The sequence below is a fragment of the Aptenodytes patagonicus genome, chromosome Z (genome assembly GCF_965638725.1).
Source record: "Aptenodytes patagonicus chromosome Z, bAptPat1.pri.cur, whole genome shotgun sequence".
In the NCBI taxonomy this organism is placed as follows: Eukaryota; Metazoa; Chordata; class Aves; order Sphenisciformes; family Spheniscidae; genus Aptenodytes; species Aptenodytes patagonicus.
Window position 1 is genome coordinate 65,258,336 of NC_134982.1, and position 18,663 is coordinate 65,276,998.

The 18,663-nt window shown below is 40.3% G+C and overlaps 1 protein-coding gene across 1 annotated transcript in view; it reads left to right on the forward strand.

Moving 5' to 3' along the window:
- Positions 1 to 18,663, forward strand: part of CAMK4 (calcium/calmodulin dependent protein kinase IV) — a 186,203-nt gene that overhangs the window by 141,977 nt on the left and 25,563 nt on the right. Inside the window, exon 6 of the mRNA XM_076363191.1 lies at positions 17,765 to 17,855. Coding sequence (XP_076219306.1) covers positions 17,765 to 17,855 — 91 coding nt within the window. The remainder of the gene's footprint in view (positions 1 to 17,764; positions 17,856 to 18,663) is intronic.

Consider the following 18,663-nt stretch of genomic DNA (forward strand, 5'->3'; position numbering starts at 1 on the left):
AACTTCCCTTTTTATCACTTCCTCAGAGCTCCAAGATCTCTCTGCTCCACATTCCCCCTTGAACTGGAGCTAGCAGCCCCTTAAATCATTCCCCTTTGACATGTTAACAGCCTTGCAGCCCGAGCTGTTCTTGCCTGACAAAAGACATTCCTCATCTGAAATTCTTCCAGTGCAGCACTTCGCAGCCAGGAAAGTCGTTTCCCCTTACTAGTTTGCAGCATTTTGTGTACTGCTGCCTTGGCTGAGCAGAGACCGTCTCTCAGTAGGATGCTCACCCTGGCAAGCACTGAATTGAGATCAATACTGAAATAAGGATGCGGTTGTCATTTCCAGTTCATCGGTGGAACAAAGTCCTCCTAGCTCATCGTTTCTCTTTTGGCCTTCCTACTTCCAGCCTGAGTGTCCTCCTCCAGTCCCACTGTACAAGTGCTTGCAGCCTGCTCTTACCTGAGAAATAGGATTTGATGCGTGGGGTGAGATTCCCCATGCATCAAATCCTATTTCTGCTAAGCAGCACAACCCACAGAAGCCACTAGAAACTGCAACTGAAAACCATTAAAAAAATTATAGTATAAAAGGGGGAGAAAGAAAAATACACAACACACTCTAAAAGAAGTCTTTAAAGTGGAAAAATGGAAAATGATGATTTTCAGAGAAAACCTAACCTCTACCTTAATGGCAAATTTCTCTTTGTAGATAACAGAGCTACAGCAACATCTCAACATCCAGAGTGCAACACTCTGCCTCCAGTCCTTATGTACTGTTTCCCTCTCCCTGGTGCCCCCATCCCTTCCCCATCTTGTTGTCCCTTTGCAGCCACCACTAGGTGCCCAGGTAATGCCCAGGGCAGTGGGAGCAATGGGGTACAGAGCAGGCAGGCGGCCAGGCTGTGGTGGGCAGGGGAGCGGAGGCACCACAGGGAGGAGGAGGAAGAGAAGAAGGATAGGCAGCTGGGCTCAAGCAGATGGCTGCCTCCTGAGCCCCCCAGGAAGGGGTCTGGGCACCTGGCTGTCTATGTCACTGCAGCGCTGGCAGGGAGCAGAGGTACCTGCCCGGCATTGACCCCCTGAGATTGAATGGGGAAGTTGCGTGGTTTCCCCTGGTGTCCGTTTTGAGAGAGATGATCTGGCTGGGTTTGACAATTCACACAAACTCTCCTGAAGGAAGATGAAGGAGTTTCTCTCTCTGCAGGGTCACAAACCCAGGCAACATGTATCCTCTCAGCTCTCTGCTGCAGTCGCTGCCCTTACAGAAGCCGTATCGTGTAGTCTTCTTTATAACTGTACTGAGCATCACCTTAGAAGCAGTTCATGCTTTGACCTCCCCACACTTCGTGGAAGGTTGCCCTGAATACTTGCAGCTTTCACAGTTAGGAGCCTTTTTCTCATTTCTAGCCTAAAGATATTCATAGCTAGTTTCTGGTTGTTTTTTTGTGCCAAGAATCCCTTAGCTTCAACCCCTTCTTTCCGCCCTGCCTGGTGTTTACTGTGATGTAGTTATAGACAGTGGTCAAATCCTCCTTCAAACCTTTACTTCGCAGTGCTGAACAAGGCAAGTTTGGCATCATCTCATCACACAGCAGCCTCTCCAGTCCCCTGTTGATCCCTGGTTCTCCAGAAGAGGTTTCCCCAGATCAAGTACTTTCATATGCCTTCTGGAAATACTTTACCTGTTTTGTCCTTGGATTAAATTTCCTTCCCATTTTGCATTTCTCCTACTAATGTCCATTTCCTTCAGTGCAACCATCAGCTAAACCAATAATTGATCTCAAGTAATATCAGGTACCTTACTGAAATCCAGACATATTAATGTCTGTGATTGTTGCATGAAGTTTAGGTGATCAAAACCTCTGAAGACAAGGATTTTTTGCTCTGTAAATAGTCCATAGGCAGAGTGTTGCTTTCTCCTTCAGCATCGGTGTTTACGTTCACATCTGCTGTTGTGCCCAGTGTAGTTGTAGTTTGAAAATAAGAGGTTCATGTGAGGTAGGAGTGGCACCCCATGTTCTGAAATATGTTAAAATTAACATTGATTACCTTCCATTAGCGCTTTTTAGTCTAGCAAATCTGTTCAACCATAACTTGCAAAGGTTAAAGGGGGCTTGGGCTTCTTTTGCTTATTTATACCATACAAAACAGTGAAAGGCTTTGAATTTTTAAGTGTGTGTTTCTTCATCATTTTTCACATTCATAATTCAGGTTGTAGCAAGCCAGAAGCCTCTATGATTAGAAACACCCATAAATGATGGCATTATAAAGAGTGAGGTGGTGAAAGCTAAGGTGTTAAGAGGGGACATAATTGTTTATTACACTCTTCATAGTTCTTCAGTCGGATTGTTTTCTCACTCTGATCAATAGGAATTTAGCTCTTTGTTTGAATGAGGCCAAAATAGCTTGTTCCTGTTAACCCTGATTTAATTTTAGATTCAGAGATGTGAGATAAAAAATTTTCATCCCAGTTGACATCCTTGTTTCTCATTACATGCTTTAAATTTATTTAATGAGATTTTGAGTAAAAGAATTTTTATAAACAAGATTTTAATACCATCATCCCCTCAATTTGGAAGTTACTTTGTAACAATAAACACATTTTATATCATAATGATTGCCAGACTAATCAATAAAGATCAAACTGTGGACCAGACAGATTCCTAATTATCCTGTGGCTATTTTTTAGTATGGGAATAAATTTAACCCTGTCCCTAATCTTTAAGTATCTTGTATATGATATAAAAAGCACAATCCTAAATTAAAATGCAAAAAGAAAAATATAATGCCATCCTATTCCCATCCCTCAGAACACAGTGATAACATGCAACTGAGTGATGGTCATTGCATTTAATTCCACAGTTTTAAAACAGAAGGCCTCAACTCTCTTTGGGAGTTACAGTGTTGACTGTAGGCTGACCAAAACTACAGAGATTTTGGATTATGATGGTACTGCGGTACAAAAAAACAAAACTAGCACGCACAGTTTGATTTCTTTGAACATAACAGAAACATTTCCACTGATTTCATAGGATTCATTGCAGTTTGTCATGTGTGGCTGATGGTTTTTCTAGCTGTAAGTCCTAATTGAAAATTACTATTTACCAGTGGTCCGTAAGACATACACCTGAGCTGGTTTTGCAACCAGGCTCCTCTGTCATCAGCAGCTTTTCTGGGTACGAACCTGAGGCAGATGCCAGAGGTGGCAGCACATTCATAGCTGTATTTTATAACTGCTCACTGAGGAAAGCACTCGTATTATACGAGTTTGTCACAAATTATTGTCTCTCTCCTACAGAAATAGCCCTGAGGGTTTCAAATTGGAAAAGGTTGGCTTATTTGCATTGGGAGTACAATCTGTCCACAAAGTAAAGTCAAAATACCAAGGTTTTCTTCTCAGTTCCATAGCTGCAAGTTTTGGCAGAATATGTTACCTAGCACAACAGTTTTGTTCCAGTCAAATATTTTTACAAGGTTTTTCTGAACCCTGGGAAGAGTATGGCACAATAACTGAGAAACAGAAATTTAATTTTTGTAGGTTCTTTTGGAGATCTCCATTATAATAGCAAAATTTGGAATTAAATGAAGATAGAACCTTGTAGAAACTAGGAAAAATATGTGTGGCAACAGGATTCTGAAAATTTTTCACTAGCAAAATAGAATTCTAAATGAAATCTCTTACTGTGTCTTCCAGTATTAGCGGATCTCATCAAGGAGAATATTTGTAGCCTTCTGCACATTAGACATCAATAATATGGTGAGTTTTAAAAATCAGCAGAGTTGCTTAAAGTTCTGGACTAGAGCACCAAACTCACAGAGGTATTTCTTTGTTAGACAGAAATTAAACATCCCATTTTGATCTGTTGCTGATCTTTCTGAAAATAGAGGAGCTGATGGCAAATTCAGGTTTAGAATTTGGCATTTCTCTGGGTGACACATGGTAGTTCAGAATTCCAGTCGTTCAGAAAACAAATGCTGGGTGCCTTGATAAGGTCGTCACATTTCCCAGCAGAATGTGATTTGTTCTTTTGCATTCAGGAGCCTGCACAAACCATGTAATATTCCTTTCCAGAAACCTCATAATTATATTAGTATGCAATCTGAGATAGCTTTTCAAAGGAAGCAGTCACTTACATAATAGAGATATCCACAGCCTAATCATCCTGACCTCCTCCTCTTTCTAGCAGATGAGGATTTTTTAACTCCTTCCAGTTATGTTCTTGCAGGCATAGCTCATTTTTATGGTTTCGATTTTTTAAAATATATGATTTCTTCACAAATACTGCTGTTACCTTATCATGTACAACATAGATGTTTGTTCTTAATGTCATCACCTGGAGACAAATTCAGGCTTGGAAACCTAGAATGGAAATGGATCTTACGAATTCCAGCTGTTTTGGGGATCCTAAAAACCTGTTCATTAAGATTTTTTTTTTTCAGATGAAGAGGGCACTGAGTGACCACGGTAGAGCAACAGTAGATGTCTTTTCTGGGTTTGAGTGTAAATTTTGTGTTGCAAAAGCATGAAAGGGCAGGATAGTTGGCAGATCTAGCCTGCAAGGTGTACCTTGAGCGAGGAGGTTCCTGAGGTATGGTGTTGCTGCCAGAAATGATATATGGTTTTCCTTCCTTGCTTCAGAATAGGATAGGGCATGCATCACGGTGCTGTGAGGCTGGGATCAGTCCCAGTTTGCTACACCACTGCTATGGTTTAATGTAATGGCACCTGGAAGACTGAGGTGGGCGTTTGTATCGCATGGGGTGAGGGCCCACCTCTGGCAGATGAATAAATGGAAACACTTCTGTGCCTGTAGATCTTGAGGGCTGTGCTAGTTAGAACTATGTTTTGTAAAAAGTCTGTAACAAAAGTAAAAAAAAGAATTCCTCTTTTTTTCTTTAATATATGATCTAGGCATTCCTTTCTTAAATGTAAGATCAATATTAGGCTTAGCAAGTGATGCTATTACCTGTAGGCCTAGCTTCACAATTCAAGGAAAGCGGTATAATTAACCCAAAACAGCATCTGTGTGTTATTTATGCATAAATAGGAATTCAAATGCAGAAATATAAGTATTCATTAGATACAATGATGTGTTAAAAATGATAGACTTTTTATATGCATAGTTCAGGAAGAGAGTTTCACAGATGGGCAAGAGAAATGTCATCCTCCTTCATTGGTTTATTACCCTGAAATTTCACCTTCTAAACAATAGTAAGTCTGACCCTACCAAAACACGCATGTGAGGCTTTCTGTGCCCTGCTGTGGTCACGCGCATGCTTGATGCAAAATTCCAGCAGTCTGGTCTTACTAGCACCACGCTACTTTAGTTATGAGATCTCTGTGGACGCTGGTAAATTAGCTGGGGTCACTCTCTCTCAGCGGTGCCAGCTGGCTTGCAACAGCCAATATCCATACCATTAAATTGTGCGATCCCTCAAAACAAAGTGGCCAGTTTCAAATTGCCTGGTGAGAATAATCTTTGGCTTAACTAACAGGGAGTTGTTTTGGTCAGTGCTAATTTACCCAGGACTGTTCTAAACATTTGAACAGTGTAGGCAATTGAGTTTTAGCACCCAGGAGCACTCCTTGGCATGGGTTAATTTACTACTGTAATTGTACTGTACAGGCAGAACAAAATCACCTTATTCTTCAAAACCAAGTAGTATAGACTCTAACCTACCTATTTAAGAGTTACATTATTTTATGAAATACCCCTTTTAAAAAGGGAGAGAAAAGCCATGAAATGTAGTGCTTTGATTAGAATACAAAAAATTAAATTATTGCAGGAAAACTAAAATATGTTGGTGTAGAATGAACAGATGTGCACCCGTGGCTAATTAGGGCACTATATTGTGGCTCTGTTACAGGTATACTAGAGCTATGGTTAGCAAATCTCTGTGGTTAATGAAATGTAACACTGCCAGGAACAGTTTTTCCATCAGCTAAATGGCTCTCTGATGCTGGAGGTTATTGGGGCCTGAGCTAGCACCAGGTGTCATTGACAGCAGCTTAGCTCTGTTCTAGGTTGTGTTTTTCATTTTTATACTTTTAATTTCCTAATGGCAAAACCAGAGATGTTACTGGCTTGCAAAAACATTACTTGCTTTCTGGTAACCCACTCAGAATACAGAATCTACTTCTTTTTTAGATTTGCTAGAAAGGCAGTGATGTTGCTGAAGTTTATATTCTATACCGGGTTGGCAGATTGATAAAATACCTTCTGCAGTTTTATGCCGTTGGCTTAAAGGAAGAAGCCTGATTTTGCAAAATTCCTCCCTGCTTCCTTTTAAATGTGCTATAGTGGTATTAATTTACAAAGGCACATATAGTGGATTTATGAAGCTTTTGAGGTTTTTTTTTAGGTTGGTCTTAAAATAATTGCATCTCTAATACTTTTAAAATATTTTTCATATTTTGAATTACTCTTGCTTATTATGGATTTTTTTCTTACTTGTTTATAACATGACTGTGGTCAATAAAGTCAAAAATGCTGAAGATAGGGAGAGAGTAGAACGAAGTGATAGCAATGTAATGTGCACATAATGCTTTTTGTCTTCAGACCACTGCACCAACAATAAAACCTCAGCACACTTCGGAGGGTTGTAAGAGCTACTCTAAGTAAAGTAAGTCGAGCAGAGAGGTTCTGAGAGTTGTGCAGACTACAGAGGAAATGCGTGCCGATACCAAAGGCAGGACTGCTAGTTTTTGGCTTTTTGGGGGGGAAGGGCTTGTTGGTGGGGTTTTTTTAGCTCTCCTGGTTTTTTATTTGCAACTCCTTCTTGTGGGGGATAAAAAAAAGAGTACTGCACCTCGGCAGCGCTGACAGGTCAAGTCACATATGTTAAGTAAGTTCTGCCCACTGCAATCTTGTAGCATTACCCTGCATCTAATATCATGGTTCTTTTGAATTTCATCACCAACGACTGAGTTCTTCCAAAAGAACATCTATCCTTCACCTTTTCGTTACGCAGCTGGACAGAGAGCAGGCACGCAGCGGGTGCCCGGTAGGTGTGGGGACTGCAGCGGGAAGGTTCCCCTGCACAAGGGGTCTGGGCAATTGCAGGAAGAGAAACAACATCTTTGTCTTCTGCACCCCAGACATGCAGAAAAAGAAAGTTTAAGCAGAGTGGCTGTATGAGGAACATTGTTAATGTATGTTAATTCTTCACTGAATTCAAATAGTCTGCAAGTGGGTGGCTCTTCTGGATGGATTTAAGAAGGAGCCACTATAGCAAAGCTCTTCTACCTACTCTGATGCTATGACCTACTTACAGTTTAAGAGGAGCATTTCATGCCACTGCAAACAGTTAGCTCTCTGCACAAAGCCCGCTCGTTTGGGATTTGTGTGGGAAGGTGTGTGCGTTATCTTCTCCTACATATGTCAGACTGTACAGAAATGACTGTACATGATTTGCTGTGATCACACCTGGTATAGTTTCATCATCCTTAAGGCTGCCTCACTCTTCTAAAAGCAGGAATATTCAAAAGATAAAACTGTTTCCAAATGTAAAACAAAATAATTGTGGAGATTGCAGTTAAAACTTTATATAACCTAATTGCTTAATTTAGAACTTCCCTTCTGAGCCATCTCATAATTTTGAATATAGTAGACCAGCAAAGAAAATAAACAGATTTGGATTTATGCACCTATGCTGATGCATTTCTTCATACTTTTTTATAATGCACAGATTTATTATCTGAAATCATAAATCAAATTAGTTGTGTTAATGCATACTTACACGAAGTACAAAGGCAAATATTCTTTGTTCCACTAAACCAATATTCTGTTAAATGAGTTTAACTAAACTAATTGAAGTTTTATGAAAGTGTTTGGAAGTCAGTATATCAAGTAGCAGACATAATGGTGTACCCCGATTTCCCAAAGCAACCAGTAAAAGCAAGACAAGTGCAAAGAAAAGGCTTTCTGCAAGATGTTTGGAGAAGCTGTCATTATTTGGTGCCTTTCTAAGACTCCATTTTATTGTTACCCAGATACAGAAGTCCAAAACTTGCTGAAATATATCCGGAAAAGAAATCAATGTTGTTCTTGTCTTCTGCAATGATAAAATGGTCTTCTATTCATTCAGTCCCAAAGCCAATGTGGCTGCAGTAAGGGAATAGTGGCAGAGGGAAGATTATGCTGTGTATAAAACATGATTTCACACTTTTCTTACTGGAACCTTGTTGATTCCTGTGGAGCTGGGTTCTGACACTATCACTGAGAGTGTTTGGGGGTTTTTTTAAAGCTCTTTAAGCAAGAATTCTCAGATACACTTCTGCAACACTTCTCAAAATAATCCCTGCATTTCAAAGATTATTTCAATTATTGTTTTCTATTTTGTAAAAAAAAAATAATTTTAGCCCTAAATAAATTGTTTATACTGTAAGCAACCGACTCAGATAAATGTACTTTTCCATAATCAGCAGAAATCAAACTATGCAACTCCCAAAGCCGAAGCATACAGGATTTCAGGTCCCGTTCTGCATTCCAAGTTATGTGCCACCTGAGAGATAAATGGAAGCACAGAAACAGGCCGCTCATAGTAGCTGTATTACTGTGCTTTTAAATAAAGCCTGAATCAGTTGAAGTAGTGGAATTTACATGGACTTCAGCAGGGACAGCACAGTTTCAACAACAGATTATTATGTATCCCCATTCCCCTTTTGCACTTGTCACTTAGACATCTAAAACACAGCGTATGTGTCGCTACAATTTTAAAGATGTGGACCATGAGGTGCAGGGGAACTGCATCATTTGCTCTAGGATAAGACTACAGTAGTTCCAGGTCACATATCTTATCCTCATATCAATCTGTAATTTTTGTTCAATTATTGGACATGTGAATTATAAATCAGCTGATACATGCAGAAGATTATAACAGGGCATAGGTGCTCACTAACTATGAAACTTTAGATTTCTCTTGATTCCCCCAAGCTGTGTGTGTCTTGTTTTCCAAAGTATACAACAATGTGGAGTGTATGACTAAGTGTACATTTTGAATGATGCATATTTGTTTCTCTGTACTCTGTAAGATCTGTGCTGAACTATTATTTTAGACACAAATTGCATGGAGACTGGCTTTGCCATTCTACATATATAAGGTGAGCTCACTCACCTTCCTAGGAATAGAAAATAGGAATGTATTTTTTTTTTCTTTGTCCTGTTAGATTATTAAGAATTTATTTAACGTTTCTCTTAACTGCTTCAGACACTTTATCAATGAACCACATGTGGTGGTTTAACCCCAGCTGGCAACTAAGCTCCACACAGCCATTTGCTCACTCCCCTCCAGTGGGATGGGGGAAAGAATCAGAAGAGTAAAAGGGAGAAAACTCGTGGGTTGAGATAGAGACAGTTTAACAAGTAAAGCAAAAGCCACACACACAAGCAAAGCAAAACAAGGAATTCATTCACTCCTTCCCATCGGCAGGCGGGTGGTCAGCCATCTCCAGGAAAGCAGGGCTCCGTCACACCTAACGGTTACTTGGGAGGACAAACACCATCACTCCAAATGTTCCCCCTTTCTCCTTCTTCCCCCAGCTTTATATGCTGAGCATGATGTCACATGGTATGGAATATCCCTGTGGCCAGTTGGGGTCAGCTGTCCCGGCTGTGTCCCCTCCCAACTTCTTGTGCCCCCCCAGCCTACTCGCTGGTGGGGTGGGGTGAGAAGCAGAAAAGGCCTTGACTTTGTGTAAGCACTGCTCAGCAGTAACGAAAACATCCCTGTGTTATCAACACTGTTTTCAGCACAAATCCAAACCATAGCCTCATACTAGCTACTATGAAGAAAATTAACTCTATGCCAGCTAAAACCAGCACACCACATCTCTATCAAACAATATATAGCTGTAATCAAACTAAATTACTGTGCAGTAGCTTTCATTATGCAATGACACTCTTTTGTAAGGGCTTTTGTAAGGGCTACAGAAAGAGGTTAATTACAAGTCTAGACATTCCTGAAAAGGGAGGAAAAAAACATGTTCTTTTCAGTTTCTTAAAGATGTAATGACTGCATTTATAGCTGAAGATGTCCAGTACTGAACTGGTGTGTATGGCTTTGGTTCACCCTTCAGGACCCTACAGACTTGATTTTGTAATAAATTCATCGTGCAAGTCCTAAATATATTCTGCGGAGTAATAAAACTGGTAGAAATTTTCCTTTTGAAAATGTAAGTGAATCTGGTATTCCTGAATGTGGCAGTCATATTGTAGGCATCCTGGACAGAAATTTGTATAATGATACCACTGCCCCAGCCACATCAGACCACAGGTTTCTCCCCACTACTAAACCAATGCACACAGAAAACCATCATCTTGTCTGAGGAGAAAAAGGAGCACTAGGTCCTTGATCCAGAGCATTTCCATGGCAGTGGCTGTTCAGCACTAACCTGAGAGGTAGTGTGCGCTACCCTACAAAGCAGCACTGCCTGGGAGGGCACGTGTGAGCTGGGTGTGAACAAGAGGTGCAGATGGAGCTCCCTTAATCATCTCTTTGATTGTCTAATGCAACTTTACAAGGGAGCTGGGTTCATACACAACAGGAGGGTCTGTAAGCCAGACCAAAAGCTAGCGAACAGGACAGGTTCACAAAGAAGTTAGGGCATATGCACAACAGTCATCATGAGGACACCCGCTGCTGCTGGAGCTGTCTCTGCTGTACAGCTTCTGTTCATTGCAACACTGTAGATCATGGCCAGAGTTGGGATCCAGTTGACATCAAAATCCCCTGGTTAATGAGGAGACATCTTGAAACCCAAAGGCTGTGCAGCTCACAGTCACTCTCACAAGTGGAAACAAAGGTATTTTAGGACTTTTCCCTTATTTGCTGACAGAAGGGAAGTTGCAACACTGCCAGCAGTGGTCCTGTGCCTGGCAGAGAGAGTGCAGGACCCTCAGAGTGTAGCAATGTGGTCAGGGGTTGGCTGGTTTCTCATCAGTCCACTTGAATGAAGATTGGTGCTCAGGGACAGCAGATCCTGGAGTTAATCACAGGCACGAAGTATACAGAAAGCAGGAAACAGATCAGGTTGTTTAAGCCTGAGTTGAAAGAATAGCAGGAGTTCGAAGGATTAAGTCAGAAAGGCCAGGGCAGAAAATGAGATGCATCTAGCATAAGATAAGAAGGGTAGCAAAATAAATCATCCTCATAAGAAGAAACCCAGATAAAGGAGACCTATTGAAAGATGTCTGGGAGAAGGCAGCAGTGTTTTTGTCTTTTTTTTCACTAGTTTTCAGTAAAGCTTCGGCTGTAACTGGATGCCTAGCACAATTAACAGAAGTGACTGAGCAGTAAAACGTGAGCCTAGAATAACAAAAGACTAAGTCAGAGAGTATTCAAATCATTTAGATCTTTTCTAATTGGTTGCAGCCAGTGGCCTTCATAGTACAATCTTTAAAGAGCAAGCTTTTTAAGTCTGAAACAGATTTAACAGGTAACACTCACTTCTGATGGAGGCTGGGGCAGAGAAGTGGATGTATGTAGTACTCACTTCAAGAGGAAGAGGGGAGGAATTATAGACCAGCTGCCTTGACTCCACTCCCCAGAAAAATTCTGCAGTAAATAATGAACCAAAGGAGTATGAGGCACCTGGGAGATAACAAAGCAAGGGAGGTCACCAGCAAGGCAAGTTTTTGTCAAGATCAAGTTATGCCAAATCAGTTTGATTTTTTCTCAAGCAGGGTAAGAGGCATTGTTAGTAGGGGAGGAACAGAAGATATCATACATATTTGACATGAGTAAAGCTTTTGGTACTTGTCTCACCTGACAGTCTCACAATAAATTAGGGAAATGTGGCCACGATGAAGTGATTTTAAGCTGGATGGAGACTGGTTGTCTGTACTGAGACAATGTGTATCGGTGTATCTAAAGATACCAAGAGTGGAGGAAAAATCTTCTCTGGTCTGCTTTTTTCGTGTTCTTGTTGACAACCTCGGATGATGGAATAGAGGGTACACTTATGAAAATTTTGGACAACATAAAATTGGGAAAAACGGCAAGTATATTGGAGAGTAGGATTAGAAATAAAATAACTTTGGTAAAATTCAATGTCCTTTCTGTACTGTCAAGGACAAAATTGTACATGAACTTGAATAGTCAACAGTAAAAACATGGGAGTGGGAGCAAAACAGAAAGGACCTGAAGGTTACACTGGATCAAAAGGCAAACAGGAGTGGGATATGTTGTAAAAAAGGCAAATACACTTATGAATACATCCTGTAAAATTTGTCAGACCACAACTGGAATACATTTTTGCATTTTCAACATATCGATGCAAGTCAATACAGCCTGGAGGAGAGCAACAAGAATGATCACAAGTCTAGAAAAGATGGTCTGTAAGAAAAGACAGAGCAAACTAGAGTCCTTTAGTCTTAGACAGAAGAATGATTGTGTACATGGTAACAAGCACTCAAAAGGCTGTGGCAAAAAAGCAAATAATCTGCTTTCTGCCTCTACGGTATATAAGAAACAAGGTAATTGGCTTCATCTGCCCCTGTCAAGATCCAGGTAAGTCACAGGGAAGTACTTTCTAATGGTCAAGATAGCACAGCCCTGTAATAAATCGCTTGGGGAAATTGTGGAGTCTCTAGTATCAGAGGTCTTTAAGCATAAATTGGACAAACAACTGTTGTAGATATAATTGATGCTGGCTAGGAGCATAGAGAGGAGTAGATGATTCAGGTTCATTTCAGCCCTAGTTTTCTACAGTTCTGTGTAATAGGTACCATAAGTAAAATTAAGGAAAAAGGTCAGAGTTTTAAGCAGTCTTCATTTGTCCTTTTGTCATAAAATCTTTCAAGTTAGATAGGAACTTGAATTATTAAAAGATAAAACAAAGAGCAAAAGGAATTCTCACGCAGCAATTAGAAAGAAGCTTAAAAAAAAAAATCTTCCTGCTGCAGTCACAATGAGAGTCACAGCAATTGTTCAGTCATGAGTTGCTGTTGTGTACCACAGGAATAAAGGCCTAGATGAAGGCGGTCTTTATTTTAACCAGTAAGTCTTTCAGAAAAGGGCCTGTATATTATTCCCACCTAGTGTCATGCTGAGTCTGTCCTCAACATTTATTGAAGAGTAATTACACTAGCATACTCAATTTTGCTAGAATACATTTCTCCCAGATTATCTAAGATGCTGTACAGTAATAATGCAGTACCCTACTGTGTGCCTGAAGCAGAGCCAATTCACCCGCCTGGCCTACTTACATCTCATTGGCCAAAGCAATTGAAAAAGAAGTGTGATCATAGGATGCGCAAATATATTTTTTCAGTGTTTATTTTATTTCCTTTGCATTTAAATTCACTAATTTAATACAGACTGCTCAGGGTCTCTAGTGTTTCCATTTTACTTTTTCTTGTTCATTCTCTTTTGCTAAGTGGAATAGCGATATGTTCCTTAAAATCAGTACTGTCCTTATTTATAGCACCTACCTTGATGTGGTGTTAAAAAAATAAAATAAAATCACAGGAGGAGGTACATGAGAAAGCATAATTTCTCTTCCTCATGCCATTGGCCAGCTGCTCAGATGAAACTGCCGTGCATGGAGAAGACTTTTTCCCAAGGTCTTCTTCCACAGGTCTTGCTGTGAGATCCTGTGGAGGCCTCTCTTCCATCTACATCTCATCAGGCCAGATCAAGTGCTGTTATTCTACAAGTAAATCTTACATTTTAGTACATAGATGTTACAGGACATAACTAGAGCTAAATACATCCATGTAATGTTGCCATGGAAATACAGAATTTTCATGTAAATATAAATTTTCTGTATTCACCTTATTTCACTAACACAAATTAGCAAAGCTGCAATCAGAGAAGTGCCATGCCTTTATTTTCTTTTAGCGCTTGGCACGGTCTACTGAAAATCAGAAGAAAGTGAAAACAGGACATTTTAGCTACTATAAGAGTATCATGTCATGGTCACATTTTATGTGCATGCTATGTTAAACTGTTACACAGCACTGCATCTAAAAACTGTTCAAATGTTTTTCAAGTCTCATCCATATCTTATAGGTGGGGAAAATTCAGCAATGCCTAGATCATAAAGTGAGTCAGTATGCTGCTCTAGCTTGATACCTGGGCCCTGATCTTCTCATTTAATCACATCATTTAGCCATTAAGAGACATAGTTTATAAATAGTAGAGCACAGGTTATCTATTTTACAATGAGAGTACGCAATGCCCAAAGCTGTACTCCAAACTGGGAGAGAGAAACAATTATCTTTGAACTTATGCTGCAGAGGCACTGCCTGCAAAGGAACACGCCATTTATTAAAATAAATATGTGAAAAATAAAGTGAAGAGCAATCAAAATAGAGCATACATAAGTTGAAATAAGTGTTATACAAAGTGGATAGTGCTAATTTAATTAAATCCACTTCTAATTCAAGATAGTTTAACTCAGAATACTGTTCACGTATATACAAAACAATGTAATTACCAAGTAGTCTTCAATATCAGGAACTATTATGCTACTTGGGGAGCAGAGCTGTTGGGACTGGTGAAAATTTGCAGACAAGTCCCAGGGTATTTGCAAAGTAAGGGAGCAATGCTGAAAATGGACACAGTCTTGGAAGGTCCCATTCATGGCGGGTTGTGGAGCAGGAGACACGATCAGTGAATGACAGGTGGCTCAGGCTGGAGGACAGGAGGTCTCTGCGTGTGCTGGAGACCTTTAGTAACAAGGCTGTTTCAAGGCAGGTACCTTTTACAGAAGTCCAGCCAGCAGTCTTTCACCTCGGAGGGCTGGGGATCCACGAGCCTATCTGGTACTTTTGTGTGGTTGAAGAATGGGATTTCTGCATCAGTGAAAACTCTGGGCGTTTTTCTGTCCATTTTGCCCTTTTATCTGTTAGTTCACAACAAAACTATTGACCCTATTGGCCAACCTCAACAAAATTTGACAGGAGGCTAGGTCTCGAAGATACAAGATGCCAACAGTAGGCCTGTTAAACCCATGACTGGTCGGAGCACCACAGGTTATCTCGTGCCCAAATATGAAGTCAAGCAAAAGAAACGGTGGGAGAGAAGAGGACACAGCAGCAGGGACTGAGATTAGGGATTGTAGCAACCATGATGGGATCTATGTGGACCATAGGGAGAGGTCAGAGGAGGTACTATTGGTGGGCAGAAATTCTGGGCTAGGATGCTGGGGAGATAACGGGAGGTGTGGTGGAGAGGGTAGGAGGAGCTGCGGGTGTTGTGAGGATGCGACACAAGAGAGAGAGCTCAGCATTGCAGTGGCAGTCTTTGAAAGACATGGGCTAGGTTATTGAGGGAATTCACATTTGTTGGGCACCCCCATCCTGCGAGTTTTCTGCAAATGGCAGGCTGGGTAGAGGAGGGAAATTTCCCTCCATGGGGTCTTATGAGTTTGTAATAAAAAAAAAAAAGAGTTCACACTGCAAGTTCAGTACAAATCTGTTAAAAAGTCAGTCAGTCATGAGGCGCAAGCATGGTTAGCAGATGTCATCAGTTATGGTTCTTGCTACGTCTGAGAAGGAGCCCTGTGAGCCAGTCTCACTTTATGACTTGCAAGGGAGGAAAAGTTGAACAGGTTCTTCCAAAGTTTTTCCCAAATTTCTCTCCCACAAAAATGCGATTCTGGGAAGAGAAGAAAATTTCAATGTTTTTAGCCTCATACCATTAAATGTTTTTAGGATTATGGGCATGTGTAAAAAAGGACCTGCTAAAAGACTGCAGACTTCGCTGGAACATTTCTCTGCACAAATTTGTTCAAAGTTTTTTCATACGAATGAATTGGAAGTGTCTGCTTTCCACCGAGCAATCATGAAATATCTGATACTTCTCACTCCTACAGACTCAGCTAAACCGATTTGCAGCACATGAACACAGATCAGTTCAGACATCTCTTTCTGTCCACTCCAACTTGATTGCTTTTGGTACACTCCTTGTGTGCCGCTATTACCTCTGCATGTCAAACACATCAGTGTTATGCTGTGGGAGCATCTTTGCTACAGTTATGACTTCATTGGCTGATAAAGATATATTTTTATCCAGGGTGGACATGATTGTGTGCAGCCACGCAGATGTGATTGCATTAAATGATGTAGCAGTGTGCAATCCATCAGTTTCCATATATTGTTGCCTTTTTTTACCTTGGATAACTGATTAGCTATCTCATTGTAGAAAACACAGCTGGGACAAGCACTTAGATTTCACTGTGAAGTAAAGTAGATGAGAGTCTTTGGCCGATCTCCACAAGCCGCGTCATGACAAATGCTGCCACTTTAGGATTTTAGAGAAAGTCAACAAAAAACATTTATTGCACTGTAAGAAACACACACTTAAAAAGCACTCAGTGTCACTAAAACAATGCCCGAGGAAAGAGCAATGTGTTCTTACTTAATATTATTTAGTCACTGGCACCTTATACAAACTAAAATTCCAATGAAATACACAGTCAAGAATTCATCTCGGATGCTAACTCAAGTGAACACTGTAGCTGTGCTTACTAGATGAATATTTAACCATTTGTCATTTGCTGCATAACAGTGTGCACACAGACTGGTTTTTTTAATAGTGAAAACACAGCTGAGAGAGATGCTACTAAAATGTAAACCAGGAGACTTTTGAATAAGATAATGTGATTCTATCCTTAAGCATCTTTCTTCCAAGGCTTCAGAGGTTTCTGCTGAATGTTTTATCAACAAGAAATACAGAATTTGTTTCACTAGTTTATCCTTTTTTGTCTATCTGTATATTATATATTTTTCCTATGTCTGTCTATAGCAGTGTAAGAGGCAGCCATATATTCCAGAAATTACTCTTTCCATTAGTACAAGGCAGGAACAGCATCTTTAAAGGAATTCAGTGGTGAGTGAATTCACATATACTGCATGTGCTTCAGCAAGACGGATGGATATTTGAGACTCTGCAATTGGGTGGTTTTAAAACCCTTGAGAAGTCTGCTCCAGGGACCTTAAGGATTTTATAGTTGGCCCAGGACACGTACTGCATCCTTTCTACTCAAAGGTGTCTATTTAATGGTTTAATAGTTGTATGACTATTTTCTTATCTCTCAGAATGTTATAATGTGCAGAAATTACCTTCCTCTGAGTGAGACTTTGGTATCTCAACATCTATTGTTGAGATTACTTCCTAGTAATAAATTAAATTGTGTGATGTTAATTGCTATATAACATTGTATATCATAACTTCTATGGTGGCTATATATCATATCAATGATATTACAGTAAGAATCACCCAGATTAATGAAAAATGAACTTTGATGAAAACCAAGAAAAGCACAGTGATAATGGAACCAGAACTGGCTTCAGCACGCAACAGTCCAACACCACACACCATCTCTCCTGCCCTGAAGGACTGTTATGACAAATGGAGCCCAAAGTCATGGGCTAAATGAACTCAACGAACATTTTATAGGGACAGCCCATAGACTAAGGGAATGGTATCTGTGTGTATAGATATCAAAAGACAGATTGATTACTTCCTAGAAGCTACCACTGTATTTAAAAAGTCAATAATACTTTCTGAGATGTTTTTCTTCTCAAATGGACATGATGCTATCTTTGCCTTCCCAAATTTTAATTTCCTATTCAGATTACAATATGCATCCAAGGATCCTGTGCTGAGCAGGTTTGCAGAAAAAAAGCTGCTGAAAATCAGTTGAGTGACTGTGTCACAAACATAGCAGATTATTAATCTGCTGCTATAGATTATTAGGAAGATGTTAACTCATGCTTCACCATAACATCTTATTCTCACTTAAATGTTTTGACTTTCTCTTTTTGTAGTACCTGCATGCAAATGGGATTGTGCATCGTGACTTGAAGCCAGAAAATCTACTCTATGCAACGCCAGCACCAGATGCACCATTAAAAATCGGTGAGCAGCATTAAATGTATGCTTCCCTAATTCCTTTGTACTAGTAATATGTGCTAACTGATATTTACAGTATATACGTCTCACCACCACTTTATTCAAAGCTAACGCTTATACTCAAATGAACAGCATGTTACTTCTTCAGCAGCACAGCTGTGCATGGTTTTTTTTAAAACCAATACAAAACTAGATGCTGGCTTAGAGAATTTATAGCCAAAATTGTGCAGAACGTGGCAGAGAATAAAGCACTCAGGAGGAACAAGAAAGATCATGAGATCAGCATACAGCTGTGTGCATCACTTCTGCGCCCCTTTTGCTTGTTAAACTAGTATTTTAAGAGGAAAGATTCATTGTCATGAAAGTACAAATGTGCAGATTAGTGGTAGAAAGCAAACTGAGCAAGGCTGACTTCTGTTTTGAAGGCAGATTTGAGGGATAAGAAGAAGTGATCTTCACAAAGAGCATAGGGAAGCTACATGAAGCACAGTCAGTACCACGGGGGGTATGAGGAGGGACAAGGTGAGACCAGGCTCCCCTGAACGGCGATATGTTATGCCAGTTCTGTTGGGGATGGCGGCCACTTGCGAAGGGCATAACCTCCAAAAATGCTGGGTATGCCCAGTTTTCACTTGAGCAAAGAGGAGCTCTGTGCAACGCTCCTGAGCTGTATATAACCAATTTGGAAATAACACCTTGTGCTCCCTTACCAGGGAGCATGGGAGCATGCAAGGAGTGAGTGTTGCCATGTTCATCAGGCTGGTGTTCATCATGGGTTTCAGGAGCCAGATTTCCACAAACTAGTCTCAAGCAA